Source organism: Carassius gibelio, chromosome B21, assembly GCF_023724105.1.
Source record: "Carassius gibelio isolate Cgi1373 ecotype wild population from Czech Republic chromosome B21, carGib1.2-hapl.c, whole genome shotgun sequence".
In the NCBI taxonomy this organism is placed as follows: Eukaryota; Metazoa; Chordata; class Actinopteri; order Cypriniformes; family Cyprinidae; genus Carassius; species Carassius gibelio.
The window spans coordinates 18790834-18803042 of record NC_068416.1 but is presented as its reverse complement, the minus strand read 5'-3'; the positions used below and the strand labels follow the sequence as shown (position 1 = coordinate 18803042).

The window sequence follows — 12209 nt, the reverse complement described above, 5'->3', positions numbered from 1 at the left end:
TCATTATTAGCATGAGTATATTTGTAGCAATAGCCAACAACACAAAATGATACATTTTTATTTTATGCCAAAAATCATTAGGATATTTAGTAAAAAAAAACATGATCCATGAAGATATTGTAAATACCCTACTGTAAATACATCAAAACTTAATTTTTTATTAGTAATATGCATTGTTAAGAATTTCATTTGGACAATTTTAAATCAGATTTTGTCCATATATTGATTTTTTTTTTTGTGGATGTATAAATCTTAATTTAAAAATGAATAGACCCTTATGACTGGTTTTGTGGTCCAAGGTCAAAATATTTGTTTACAAATCAAAGTTTAATTTAAAACAGAAAAATACATGTTTTAAGAAAAAGAAACACTGCTCTGATTAAAATGATAGATTACAGTACATCATCTCATAGGTTTACATTTTAAATAACTTTAGCAATTTTTGGTTTGGATTCCTTTACTTTGTGTAGCATGCCTATAGTTTAACTATGAGAAGCTAGACAAACTCAAGTTTCAACTTAGATTTCCCAACACTGAAACAAATTCCTGGTCATATTGGAGTCTGAGGGCTATTTCGAAGTAAGGATTGACTTTGAAAAAGGAACCATGGTACACTAACCAGGAGGAACCAGAGGGGAGCAGCTGGGAAAGGTAATTGCCTAGTTGGTGCCATGTGAGATGAGTATGGAGGGTGTTGCTTCATCTGTGGGCTGTAATATAAGAGGTGAAGGTGGAGGAAGCACAAAAGTAGAGAAGCAATCCACTTCCATTTAAATTTAGGCTGCCTGAACCCAAGTGAACCTTGCTTACTGCTGTTAATTAAATCTGAGAGAGAGGTGAAGGGCAAAGAGGAGGGTCAGAGCAAGACGGTAGATGAGAGGAGGGGAAACTAGTATGATCTTATTGAGGAGCATAGACAATTCTTTGGCAACGAATAATCAGCAAGAGGTCAGCAAGTTTTACCAACGAGTGCAGCCCTCCTGCTGGCATGAGAGTTAACTTTACTATGGAAGCAGCGGGAGAGAGATGATAATGGTTAAAGATAATTGCTGGACTGTACTTATCCATGTCAAATCATAAATTCAGAGCTCGAGCTGCAGTTTCAAGACAAATGAGACTTTAAAAATGCAGAGTTTGTTAAACACACACACACACACACACACACACAAACTTTGAATAAACTTCATTATAATGATGAGCGAAATGTATTTATTCCATATGGTGATACTAATTAAAGTACATCTGAATAATATAACAAGCAAAATAAAATGTAAGAATGCCTGAAGTGGAATTGCCTCATGCAGAGCTTTGGTTTTATGTTGATTAACTTTGATCATGTGGGATTCAATGTGATATATAATTATTTGTTATTATATTTCGCAGGTGTTGAAAAGAGTACTAAGATGATACATGATCTCAAATTAAAGGTGGGCTGTATAAAAAAAAAAAATACAATAAAAAACTGAATCAAATAGCTCTGTACATTGAGAGTTTTATGAAATTTGAATGGATAGTAATTGCATGAGAATTCAGCTGAAAGTGTCCAATATGCTTTGAAAAACTCCTGTTGCTATTACCATATGAAATGGACTGCAAAATAATCACCGTCAACAGCAACTGATGTCTCTAAAACATTTTGTTCCTGAATTCAGTTTGCAGAAGATTATACATTTTGAGGGTGAATGACTTCTAAAATACATCTGTGAGATTGTAGAGAGGTAAATCTCAATTCTACAGCTGAAATTGGAGAAGCTTTAGGCACAATTCATTTCCCCAAGGCAACGTTGCTGAAAATTGGCAAATGGCTTGACAGAACTTAGATGGTTAGAATTTTTAAGATTTTTTAAACATGTTAGTTTTACTATTATCTTTGCACTAGTCAGATTCAATATTTTGACATCTGAGGCCAGGCATATAATTGCTGCAGAAGTTTAAAAGCAGTATCTTCTTTTGAAATGTATCGTCTGATTGGAGAGATTTTTTGATAAGCCTCTTACTGAGGATGAGAACTGCCTTTAAAAATATCTTTGCTTAATTCCCAAAAGAAAGCTAAATGTGTTTGATTCTTCTCTAGCAAAACATTTCAAGCTATAATCCATTACAGGTGGATATGTATGTTGATTTCTCACACTGCTCTTCTCTGAGTTCTTTATCTGTCTGTCTATCTATCCATCATCTATCTCGATGCACAACCTTCAAACTTTACGGCTTTTGTATATTCTGCATAGTGATTATAATAAGTATTTGTTAACATACAAATAAATGATATGCAATATCCAGTCGAATGTTTTTTTACATGCTGTGTCTATAGATATTTAAGTGATATATTCTATTTGTTAATTTCAAAATCAACAGTTTTTTGCATTGATGAACTGTTATTAAAAGTTCTGCATTGCCTGCGTGACTCCTAAAGCGAACTCTAAAGTGCTCACTGATTGATTTACTCTCATGCTAAATTCTTTTCGATCATTATTATTTTTTAAGATGCATAATTTGGGGGCACAATTCATTCCCTTAATGCCTTTGCTTGGGGATGTCTGTCTGAGAAATTATGCACCCTTTGATTAAGGCTGCTGAGATGTTTGTCATCTTATCACAGCATGACGATCGCCAGGACCCTCACAGTGAAAGCAGCAAGATACTTGGAAAAAGAAGCGAGAATCATACGAGTAGAAAAAAATTATGGAGCTGTCAGGGGGAGAAAGAGGTGTGATCTGATCCCTCACTTCTTCTGGCTGAATTTGGAAAGAAAGCGAGATGAGGGGCGAGTTGTTTGACTAATGCTCTGTTAGCCAATGTGTCCAGACCACCTACTGAGCAACACCCTTCTGTCTGGCTCTGATGTTGTCTCGTAGTAGTGATGTGTGCTCAGTTGCATGAGCCCAACACCCTCAGCCCCCGTTCTGGGGAGGCGCGTACGATACTCCCACTGCTAACAGCAAGCTGGTGGGAGTCTGCTCAGGCTTTCATGATAATGTATGCATTTTCTTGCTGCTTTACATAGCCAGATGCATGCCATTGTTTGGTTTTTTCGTTCGCGTGAGAGTTTGGGTTTAAAGCAGATATTGTTTGCAAGGTTGCCACAAACGTTCTGCACAAATTGGAAGTTAGGACCACAGATAAGCTCTGATGTAATATGATGCAAACTGTAAATTGTGTTCACAAATGGCTGTTGTTGTATCTCCAGAGCAACCAGCAACATGAAAGTGAAATGGTTCAAAATCAAACATTAAAGACATAGTTCACCCAAAAATGAAAAATATTATGTTTATCTGCTTACCCCCAAGGCATCCAAGACATTGACACTCTATCTACATTCTCAATTAGGAGTGTCAATGGTCCACTTGAGAGATAGGGGGCGGTAATGCACTTATAAGTCTGCAATCCACCATAAAGCAAGAAGAAGAAAATGCCTCACAGGCCTGCTGCTGAGAATGTGCACAACAGGATGCGCTCAGGCCTCAGGAGAGTTCTAACAGTTTTGACACTGTGAATCAGAGGTAAGAAATTATATAAATATGGTTACGTTTCTTGCACAGACCAATCGTTTTGTGTCTTTACACATCAATGTTTCGTCACGAGCTGCAGGGTTTAATTTGTTAGTTTTTTTGTATGTTTTAGCCGTGATTGCCATCCACTTACATTATAAGACTGATCGACTGCAACAGTTTGAGCTAAAAATCTTGGTTTGTGTTCTACTGAAGAAACAAAGTCTCCTACATCTTAGGTGCCCTGGGGTTAAGCAGAAAAACATCAAATTTTCATTTTTGGGTGAACTAACCCTTGAACATGCTCAGTTCTTTCTGCAACCCCTGATGTAACCTTGCTGCGTACTACCTAGGTGGCTTCCTTCTAATGCAGCATTCTAACTAAAATAGAACCTGATAAAATCCCTACAAATAGCTCTCCTACTTTGAAATTTCATCAAAATGTCAAAGACAAAGAAAAGGTCTACTGTCAATATAGCGATGCATGCAACACTGCTCACTCAGAAGCCACTTTCTAAGCAAGCAGCTTTCTGTTGACCAACTTGAACACAAGCTAAATCTGTGTGGGAATTTTTTTCACCCATACATTAACTACCTATGCAGATTCCTATTGACATAATTGGATTTCGCCAAGCAACAATAAATGTGACAGCACCTTTATATACCTTTATACATAATCAATTATTCTTTCTTTTTTTATTATTTCCCATGACTTACTATTACTAAGTCATCACTTCTCTTATTTTCTTCAACTCATCATCGTGAGCATGATTTATTAATTTGAAACCTCATTTTAAGTAAATTGTGAGCACAATTGGAGTTTATGAAATTGCGGACAGGAGTTCGCAGCAGTAAAACTTAATCATGATTTCTCAAAAATTCTATAACAAATTTGTAAATCTTGCTGACATATTAGTAAGTCGTGAAAACAAATAGTTAATTTGTGGCCACGATAAAAATATTTTTCCCGAATTCCATGTCTGGGGCTCAGTACACTTCCATAATGCATTATGACAAGTTTAGACAAAAAATTCATTCAAGATGAAGGACAAAGCGAGAGAAATGTCTATTATTGTAAATATATTTCATTATAGTACAGTATACGAGTAATATGGTGTTCAGGATGCATGATACCTTAAACTGCTCACCAGTTACCATCTTACTTTGCTTGCAACACACACATACAGAAGAACGAAATGAGAGGTTGTCAAGACTGTCAAGATTCTTCTCCAACAGTATATCAACACAGACGTTCATGGCAATGATTATAATACTGAAGTTCGGCTAAACATTTTTGAGGACTAAATCGCCATCCTTGAGACGAGGTTGTCAGATTGACACTTATTTATTTGGACCGTGTTCAACAAAACACCGTCCCTGCGTTTATTTTTATTGTAGTCGAGCAGGAAACGGCATAAGGTTGCTGGCAGCCACCCTGAATTATGAGGGAGGTGATTACAGCCCCTCTCTCGCTCCCTTCATAGCCAAAGATCAGTGAGACAGAGAAAGACAGCTCTTGTAATCACTCTTAATAGTCTTGTTGTTTGTGTGAGTGAGCGTGGTAATGATGCTGGCACTTCAGCATGGGCTCACAGGGGACCCACTATTGTTTCATCGTCTCACTGCCTTTCAAATGGCACAACAACAGGTGCCTCTGTGAGGTTCCTAGTCATTTAATGCGTTAAATTAAGACTATGGTCTTTTTTTTAGCTTTTCTGTATCATTGCTTAATCACACTGATGGATCTAATGACCGTGAATTGATCTAAAGTGGACCAATCACTGTAATGTACTATAGCTTTCTCGGGATTCCATGTTTACGGCCTTGTTTCCATGTTATGATTCTCATAAAGTTTCTCATGAAGGCTCAAAGTGCTGTTTGCTAAATTAATGATGTGAACCCTATTGTTCTTTCTGGATCAATGTCTTACTGTTTTATATACTTCTTCATTTCATTGTGTGACCTGAACAAGACTGAGTGTCTAACCTAAAGCGCATTTGAGTGATGTTAGCATAGCGCTGCGTTGATGTTAAGCCAGTTCAGCGTGCCAAACAAATCAAATCTAAAACGCAGAGGGTATATGACACGTGAAATTCATACTCCATAGAATTAGAGCGACTCATTCTCCTAGAAAAATGATTCACCCTTTTATTTTTGGAACGAAGCAATGGTGATGTCCAAGAAAATTCATGTTTCCTATCACTGAATGCAATAAACTATTTTTATGGGTGATTATATGTGACATTTTTCCTACCCTTTTGACCTCAGTCATCTCTTCTGGAAGAGTAATGGAGTTCTAAAAGGTTCAGGAGGCGCGGGTTCATCTAATTCTGTCAATCATGATGCAAGCTGCTTACCTCAATAGCATGGTGATTCGTCTTGCATCTCAACTACACTGGTTTCCATTTATTCATAACTATCTGCATTAATAAGTAGTCCAGGAGAAAAAGCCAAGTCTGTCTACCTACATTATGTCCAAAGATTATACGAACAGGTTAACATGAAACAGTTTGAGGAGGAATCACTGGTTGACAGAACTTGTTTAAAGAGATAGTTAACACAACAATTAAAATTGCTATCATTTTCCGCGCACTGAAGTCATTTCAAACCTGCATGAGATTCTTTCCTTTGTAGAACTCAGAAGATATTTTGAAAAATACAAACTTTCATTGTATGGAAAAAAAAATCTGAATACCGTCTGTGTTCTATTTAAGAAATAAAAATCATACAGGTTTGGGAACACCATGAGGTGCTTAACTGCTTAAATCGAAAGAATAATTAATGACAAACTGTAATGTAAAACAAATGGATAGGTGCCAGATTACACAGCATCTGTGAAGTGTTTTAGTGCCGCATATTCTTCATTTCTAAACAGTATCATTAGTTTCCATCACTCTTCTAGTTTAAAATCCATATTTTAATTGTATATTCAGCACTTTTAACCATGGTCATCAGAACCCACCTTCAATTTCTTTACAACTGGTCATCAATTACATGTAAAGAGCACCTCTGGCAATCTGTAATCATATTGATTCACACACCATGAAGTAGCACCTTAATAACCACTATGTGACGAAGAACCGAGCATGTATTACCATATATATAAGAATTTAGCAAGGACTTCTTAAAAAATGTAGCATGCAGGTCTTCACCTGTTACTGATCCGCACTGACAGACTCACCTCTGCAGAGCATGAACAACATGAGCCCAGCTGGGCTGAGACGCAGCATCTTCAGTTCCTCTGAAGTTGGTCGGGGATGGAGAAGGGAACGGGTCGGTGTTTTTCCACCGACAAATCTTCCTTACGGTCTACAGGACGATAAACGCAGCATTCATCTCTTCAAAAACAAGAAACAGGGTAACGTTAGCGGTTAGATGTTTCCCCCTCCAAGCATCTCAAAACGAGTCTCTCCCTCGGTGCAGTTACTAAACGTTGTCATCTTGACAGTCACGGTATGTTTCGTGGGTTTTATACGCCTTCTGAAGTGTCTGACAAGCGCCTCGAACGTTAAAAATTATCGAAGTGCCATCCCATAAAAACTCACAGATTTGTAGTTCCGCGCCACAAGTGTTTGTTGTTAAAAGCAGTCTGGTGGTCGTGGATGTGTGTTCCGTCTAAATAAGCCTCAGTTCGCACAGCTGTGTGTAGAATCTCAGAGGAAAGTTGAACATCGCTTGTGAGGCTCGGCAACGCTTCAAAATGATGTCAAATCCACTGTAATTCCAGAAGGCGCGAGAGGTCACAAATAAAAGTGACTTTTAATACACAATATCTGTGATTAAGAAACAATTAGGGGCGTTTATGTAAATAAGAACTCACTTAAAAACAAAAATACGATTAAAACGGCAATATATAGCCTGCCCCGGGCTCCCACAGTTATTAATAGGCTACACTTTAAGAAATGTAACGTTAGTCCAGCCGTCGGTGTGTATCACGCGTCACAGTTCTGATGCCGAGAAACAAGCCATAAACTTCAACATTGTGAGGAAAGAATTAGCAAAAATCAATTGTGCCATGAAAATGCTCCTTTCTCTCATCCATGAAGTCCACAGTGAATATCCCTCTTGCTTTCGTCTGCACTTTGGGTTCCGCAGCGACAAGCACAGTGAGTCATGATACTCTCTCTCTCTCTCTCTCTCTCTCTCCACCAAATGCTGCTAAACTGGGAGGGCGGTGTAAGAATTTCAGTTTCAACTTCAAAGTACTTTATTTGCTTGATTGTTTTACACGCAATATTGCTAACGCATCAATGTACACAAGTGGTAGAAAAGTCTAAAAATTAGTCAAAAGTTATAGCAACGATATGGCCTACAATAAAATAAGATGCAAGAACCTACTCCATTAGAATTTCTATGAATATTTTGTTACCTATGTGTACTTGTTAAATGCATGCACCACAAACAAGGATGTGTGCTTGTTAAACGCGTTCACCTGTTGTGAATGTGTTTATTGGACATCAGCGGTAGATGAATCAAACAATATGTCTAAAACTCTCGGAACGAAGGTGCACTGATGATGCTAAAGATGGAAGGTATTATAAGTATATGTTATAAATGGTTCAATTCCATTGTAGTGAGTTATTATGGTTATATTATAATAAGAGTGATGATGCAGGTTTTGATGTAGTTATTGAGTGATTGGACCATGTACTGCATTTACCTCAACAAGCGCGATAGTGCCCTCTAGTGGTATAAATCAAGTCCTTGAGATTTTCCCATACCATCGATGGCATGCTGATATCAAGAGTGCTGCTTACGGTATAAGATTTAGCATAGTGTAGAGTACGTGGTAGTAAGGTTGTAAATGGCGTATTTGCAGGGTCGGTGAACACTGGAAAATCATCAACTGCATAGCCTATAGATACACAACATACAGATTCACACCTACATTACATATAGCCTACTTGTTGTTTAGGTGTCAATAGTTGCACCATTGAAAACGCCGCATAGATTCGCTGTGGTTTTGCATAGGCTATAACAAAATTAATAGTGTCTTCGTCACCTAACTCGTTTCTTATCACTGTTCGAGATTTTGAAGAGCATAATGTTTCCACCAGGGAAATGCTTAGAGGATAGAAACAATACAGCTCGCAGATGTCTGTGTCTGTACAAAGCTCACGATTATTTAATGAGGTAGCCTAAACATTGGGCATATTGTGATTGGTTGGTTGTCCTTTGCTAAAGAAGTCACTTTGCCGTTTGCATACTACAAAATGCATTAAAGATGGCACTCAATACCGTTCTAAAACAATTGCTTGTAAGGATCTAGATAGGCTGGCTATTCCAATGTAAAACTTTAAGAATTGACTTTCTTATACATTTCTGGAACCTGTTTCAATTCTAGAATTCAATGTTTTGATAAAATACAAATCGATTAGAGGATAGAAACCAAACAGTATAAAAGTTTCTCCATTTGAACAAAGCTCATGAATGTTAAATGAGGTAAACATTGAAGCAGTTTGTGATTAGTGACTAGTTATGTTTTGATAAAGAACTGGCGGTAACATCCCCTGGCACTAAACATGTTAAAATGTCATTAAACTTTTTTATATACATATATATTTGTTTGCAAAGAAGGTATCCAAATATTACATACATAAAATGGCCATGGATTTTCTTAAACATTTTTGGCACCCTGCAGCAGCTCCTATCCTAAAACTCAATATTGATGAAAATTCGAACCAGTTACAGATAAAATGTGTTTAAATCATTCTCATTTTGGAACCGAGCAGTCCATCAAACACAGTTTTCTTCCTACAGGTTGGAGGTTTAATGCAGCCCACTGTGGGGGTCTGGCTTTAACCTTGTACTTACTCCATGCTGAATAGAGATATTGACAGCGAGAGCAGCTGATGACTTCCATACTGCTCAAGTCAGCAATTACTGTCAGTTCACAGAGGCAAGATGAGTGTTGATTTGGGAAGAAAGAGGCATTTAAGAAGACCCACATGCACAGGCATCCAATTAGCAAACACATTAATTGCTTTGCCAAATTCTGGGCAGGGTATTGAAAGTCTTCCAGCCACGCTCACAAATAGGCTTTTGTAATTAGCTGCAGAAAGACACCTGTAATAAACAGTGAAGTAGAGAACAAACCAAACTGCTACCACTAACAGAACGTTTTGATAGAGTACTATTGCAAAGAAATGAAGTGAATATTGACCCCACTCACACTCTCTCCATTTGGACTCGGTGCCCTATCTTCCCTGTCATTTCAGTGTATTCACCAGGTTGATTGCCGTGACCTGTCTCTTGCTGCTAATGTCAGGTGATTAACATTTATCAGTCTCTGGGCAAGACCTTTCTCCTGAGGAGACGTTTCAACAGCCTGCTCTTTTCTAGCATCTTCTGACAACGTTCCTCTCATTACCAGTTTCAGCATATGGGCAAAGTACATGTCAGTGATGGTTTCGCCTGTGATGCCTGCTGTAATTTATTATTCAAATAGACAGCTCAGTGTTTCCTTTCTGCTCTAATAAGAGCTTCTCATAGCTCATGCAGTTTTATGGGAGCAGTTTCTGAGATGCTACTTTATGTAAACACTTTTGGTGCTGTTTACGCAATTACGTTTTAAGTTTTTTGCGAGTGATATTTATGTACATGGTATTTAAAAGTCAGTTCTTAATGTATAAATTCAAGTCACATCCTACTTTTTTCTTTACTCTTTTTTCGAGTTGAATATTGTTACATTTTAAAGTTAAAGTTCTATTTACATCTGCTCTCATCTTCTTCCCCTTAATTCCCGTAAAAAGCTACCCTTCTTATTGAGCTTAGGTAGTAGCCTCCTACGCTTGCAATTGCGATCTCTTATGGACCTATGATGTTTTGGCTAGTTTATATGTCTCATGGAATGCTGGTACTGACCCCAGTGTTCTTCAGACTTCACCTATAGCCTATATCCATGAGCCATGCACGGGAGCCATTGTTGGTGAGTACGATCCATTTCATCTACTACTTTCTGTACTCTGACCTGTTCTGTTTTCGGACTTCTTTTGGTTTGAAATACCCCCCCCCCCCCCCCCCCCGTTCCCCACAGCGACCTCTAGAGGATGCAGTTCAAAGTTCCCTCGGAAGGGAACGTCTCAGATTACGTATGTAACCATGGTTCCATGAGAAGAGAATGAGACACTGCATTCTTTAGTTCCCTTAGGTGTAAGCTTCAGATGAAAAAATAGGATGACGTGTTCTCCCAGTGCCCTTTTATGCTGTGGTCACGCCAGGTAATGACGTCACATGCTGTCGCCAGCCAATGTTATTGTCCTGTTTAGTTGTATTCTTCTGACACTGGCCTCTAGAGAACGCAGTGTCTTGTTTGTTCCCATGTTTACATGTATAACCTGAGACTTTTCTTATTTTCACCATGGTTACTTTTATTAGGTAAAAAATACAGTTAAACCAGAAATATTGTGGAAATATTATTGCAATTTAAAATAATTATTTGTATTTTAATATATTTCAATAATCATTTATTCCTGTGAAGGAATTTCGAGCATCCATTACTCAAGGCTTAGTGTCAGACGATCCTTCACAATTCATTCTAATATTGTGGAAACCTGATAAAAAATTTGTAAGGATTCTTAGATATAATTATTGATGTATATTATTCTTTGAAATGAATAAACAGCATTTTATGAAACATAGATTTGATCAATTGAATGCTGATTAAATATTATTATTTTCTTGAAAAAATAAATAAATAAATACAAATCTTGAACAAACCTTTCACACTAACATGCTTTGATTCATACAATAATAATGTTCTATTTTTACTTATTTTATTTGTTATTTTGATAAACTTTTTGAATACCTGTGAGGGGAAAGAAAAATTGACTAATTTCTAACAAAATGCTTTACTGGATTCATGTAGTGCAACACTATTTTAGTGTATTGTCTGAATTTGCTTCTACTTTTCATATGAATATTGTATTTTAATAATTTTTATAAACATGTATATCTGTTTTTTCAACATGACATAGACTATTTATGTTGTGTAAACAATATCTACTGTGAACCAGACAAGGTTTTAATATTGAATGCAGTGACCATTAATCCTGCGATGATTGAAATCACCACCCATATGATATCATAATTATAACATTTGTTTTTGTCATCAGTTTTTAGCAGCTACAATCATCGGTCAAATTTCCCTTGGGTGTCTGTTAATTTTGATGGAACGAAGCTTGAAGATTTAATTGAGATTTCTGTGTTGGCTAGGATTTAAATCTGTTTATTTTATTAGTGTCATGTAAAAATAGATAACCTTGATGACAGAAGCTAATTAGTCTGGTCATTTATTCAAGGTTTAATACACAGATGATCACCTAAAGACCCGTTTTTGTCTCAAAAGCTGTACAAGCCAATTAACGTGATGCCTCTGGGAACAGTATAAGACTCGAATTACAACACATAATAATTAATAGTTCAGGCCAGTTTATTTTCTCTGTTTATTACTTTGTATGTCAACAACACTGACATCTACACTGTGAAAACATGCGCATTACTTGAAATATTTTTAAAAAATACAAATAAACAAAAATGGGGCAAATGTTTTTGACCACAAAAAAACATCTCAATTATATTGTTTGCCTCCACTACACTCTTAAAAAATAAAGGTTTTCAAAACATATATCATAGAATGCCATAATAACAGCATATAGAATGACACAGAAGAACCATTTAGGGTTCCCCATAGAACCATTCAGTGAACTGTTCTGAAAAGAA

The 12209-nt window shown here is 37.0% G+C and overlaps 2 protein-coding genes across 2 annotated transcripts in view; one reads left to right on the top strand and one right to left on the bottom strand.

Annotated features, from left to right (window-relative positions):
• Positions 1-7563, bottom strand: part of LOC127986168 (transmembrane protein 132C-like) — a 121591-nt gene extending 114028 nt beyond the window's left edge. Inside the window, exon 1 of the mRNA XM_052588415.1 lies at positions 6670-7563. Within this exon, the coding sequence (XP_052444375.1) occupies positions 6670-6718 (49 nt within the window). The 5' untranslated portion in view covers positions 6719-7563. The remainder of the gene's footprint in view (positions 1-6669) is intronic.
• LOC127986179 (60S ribosomal protein L17) overlaps positions 1-12209 on the top strand; it is a 232369-nt gene that overhangs the window by 123142 nt on the left and 97018 nt on the right. The window lies entirely within an intron of this gene.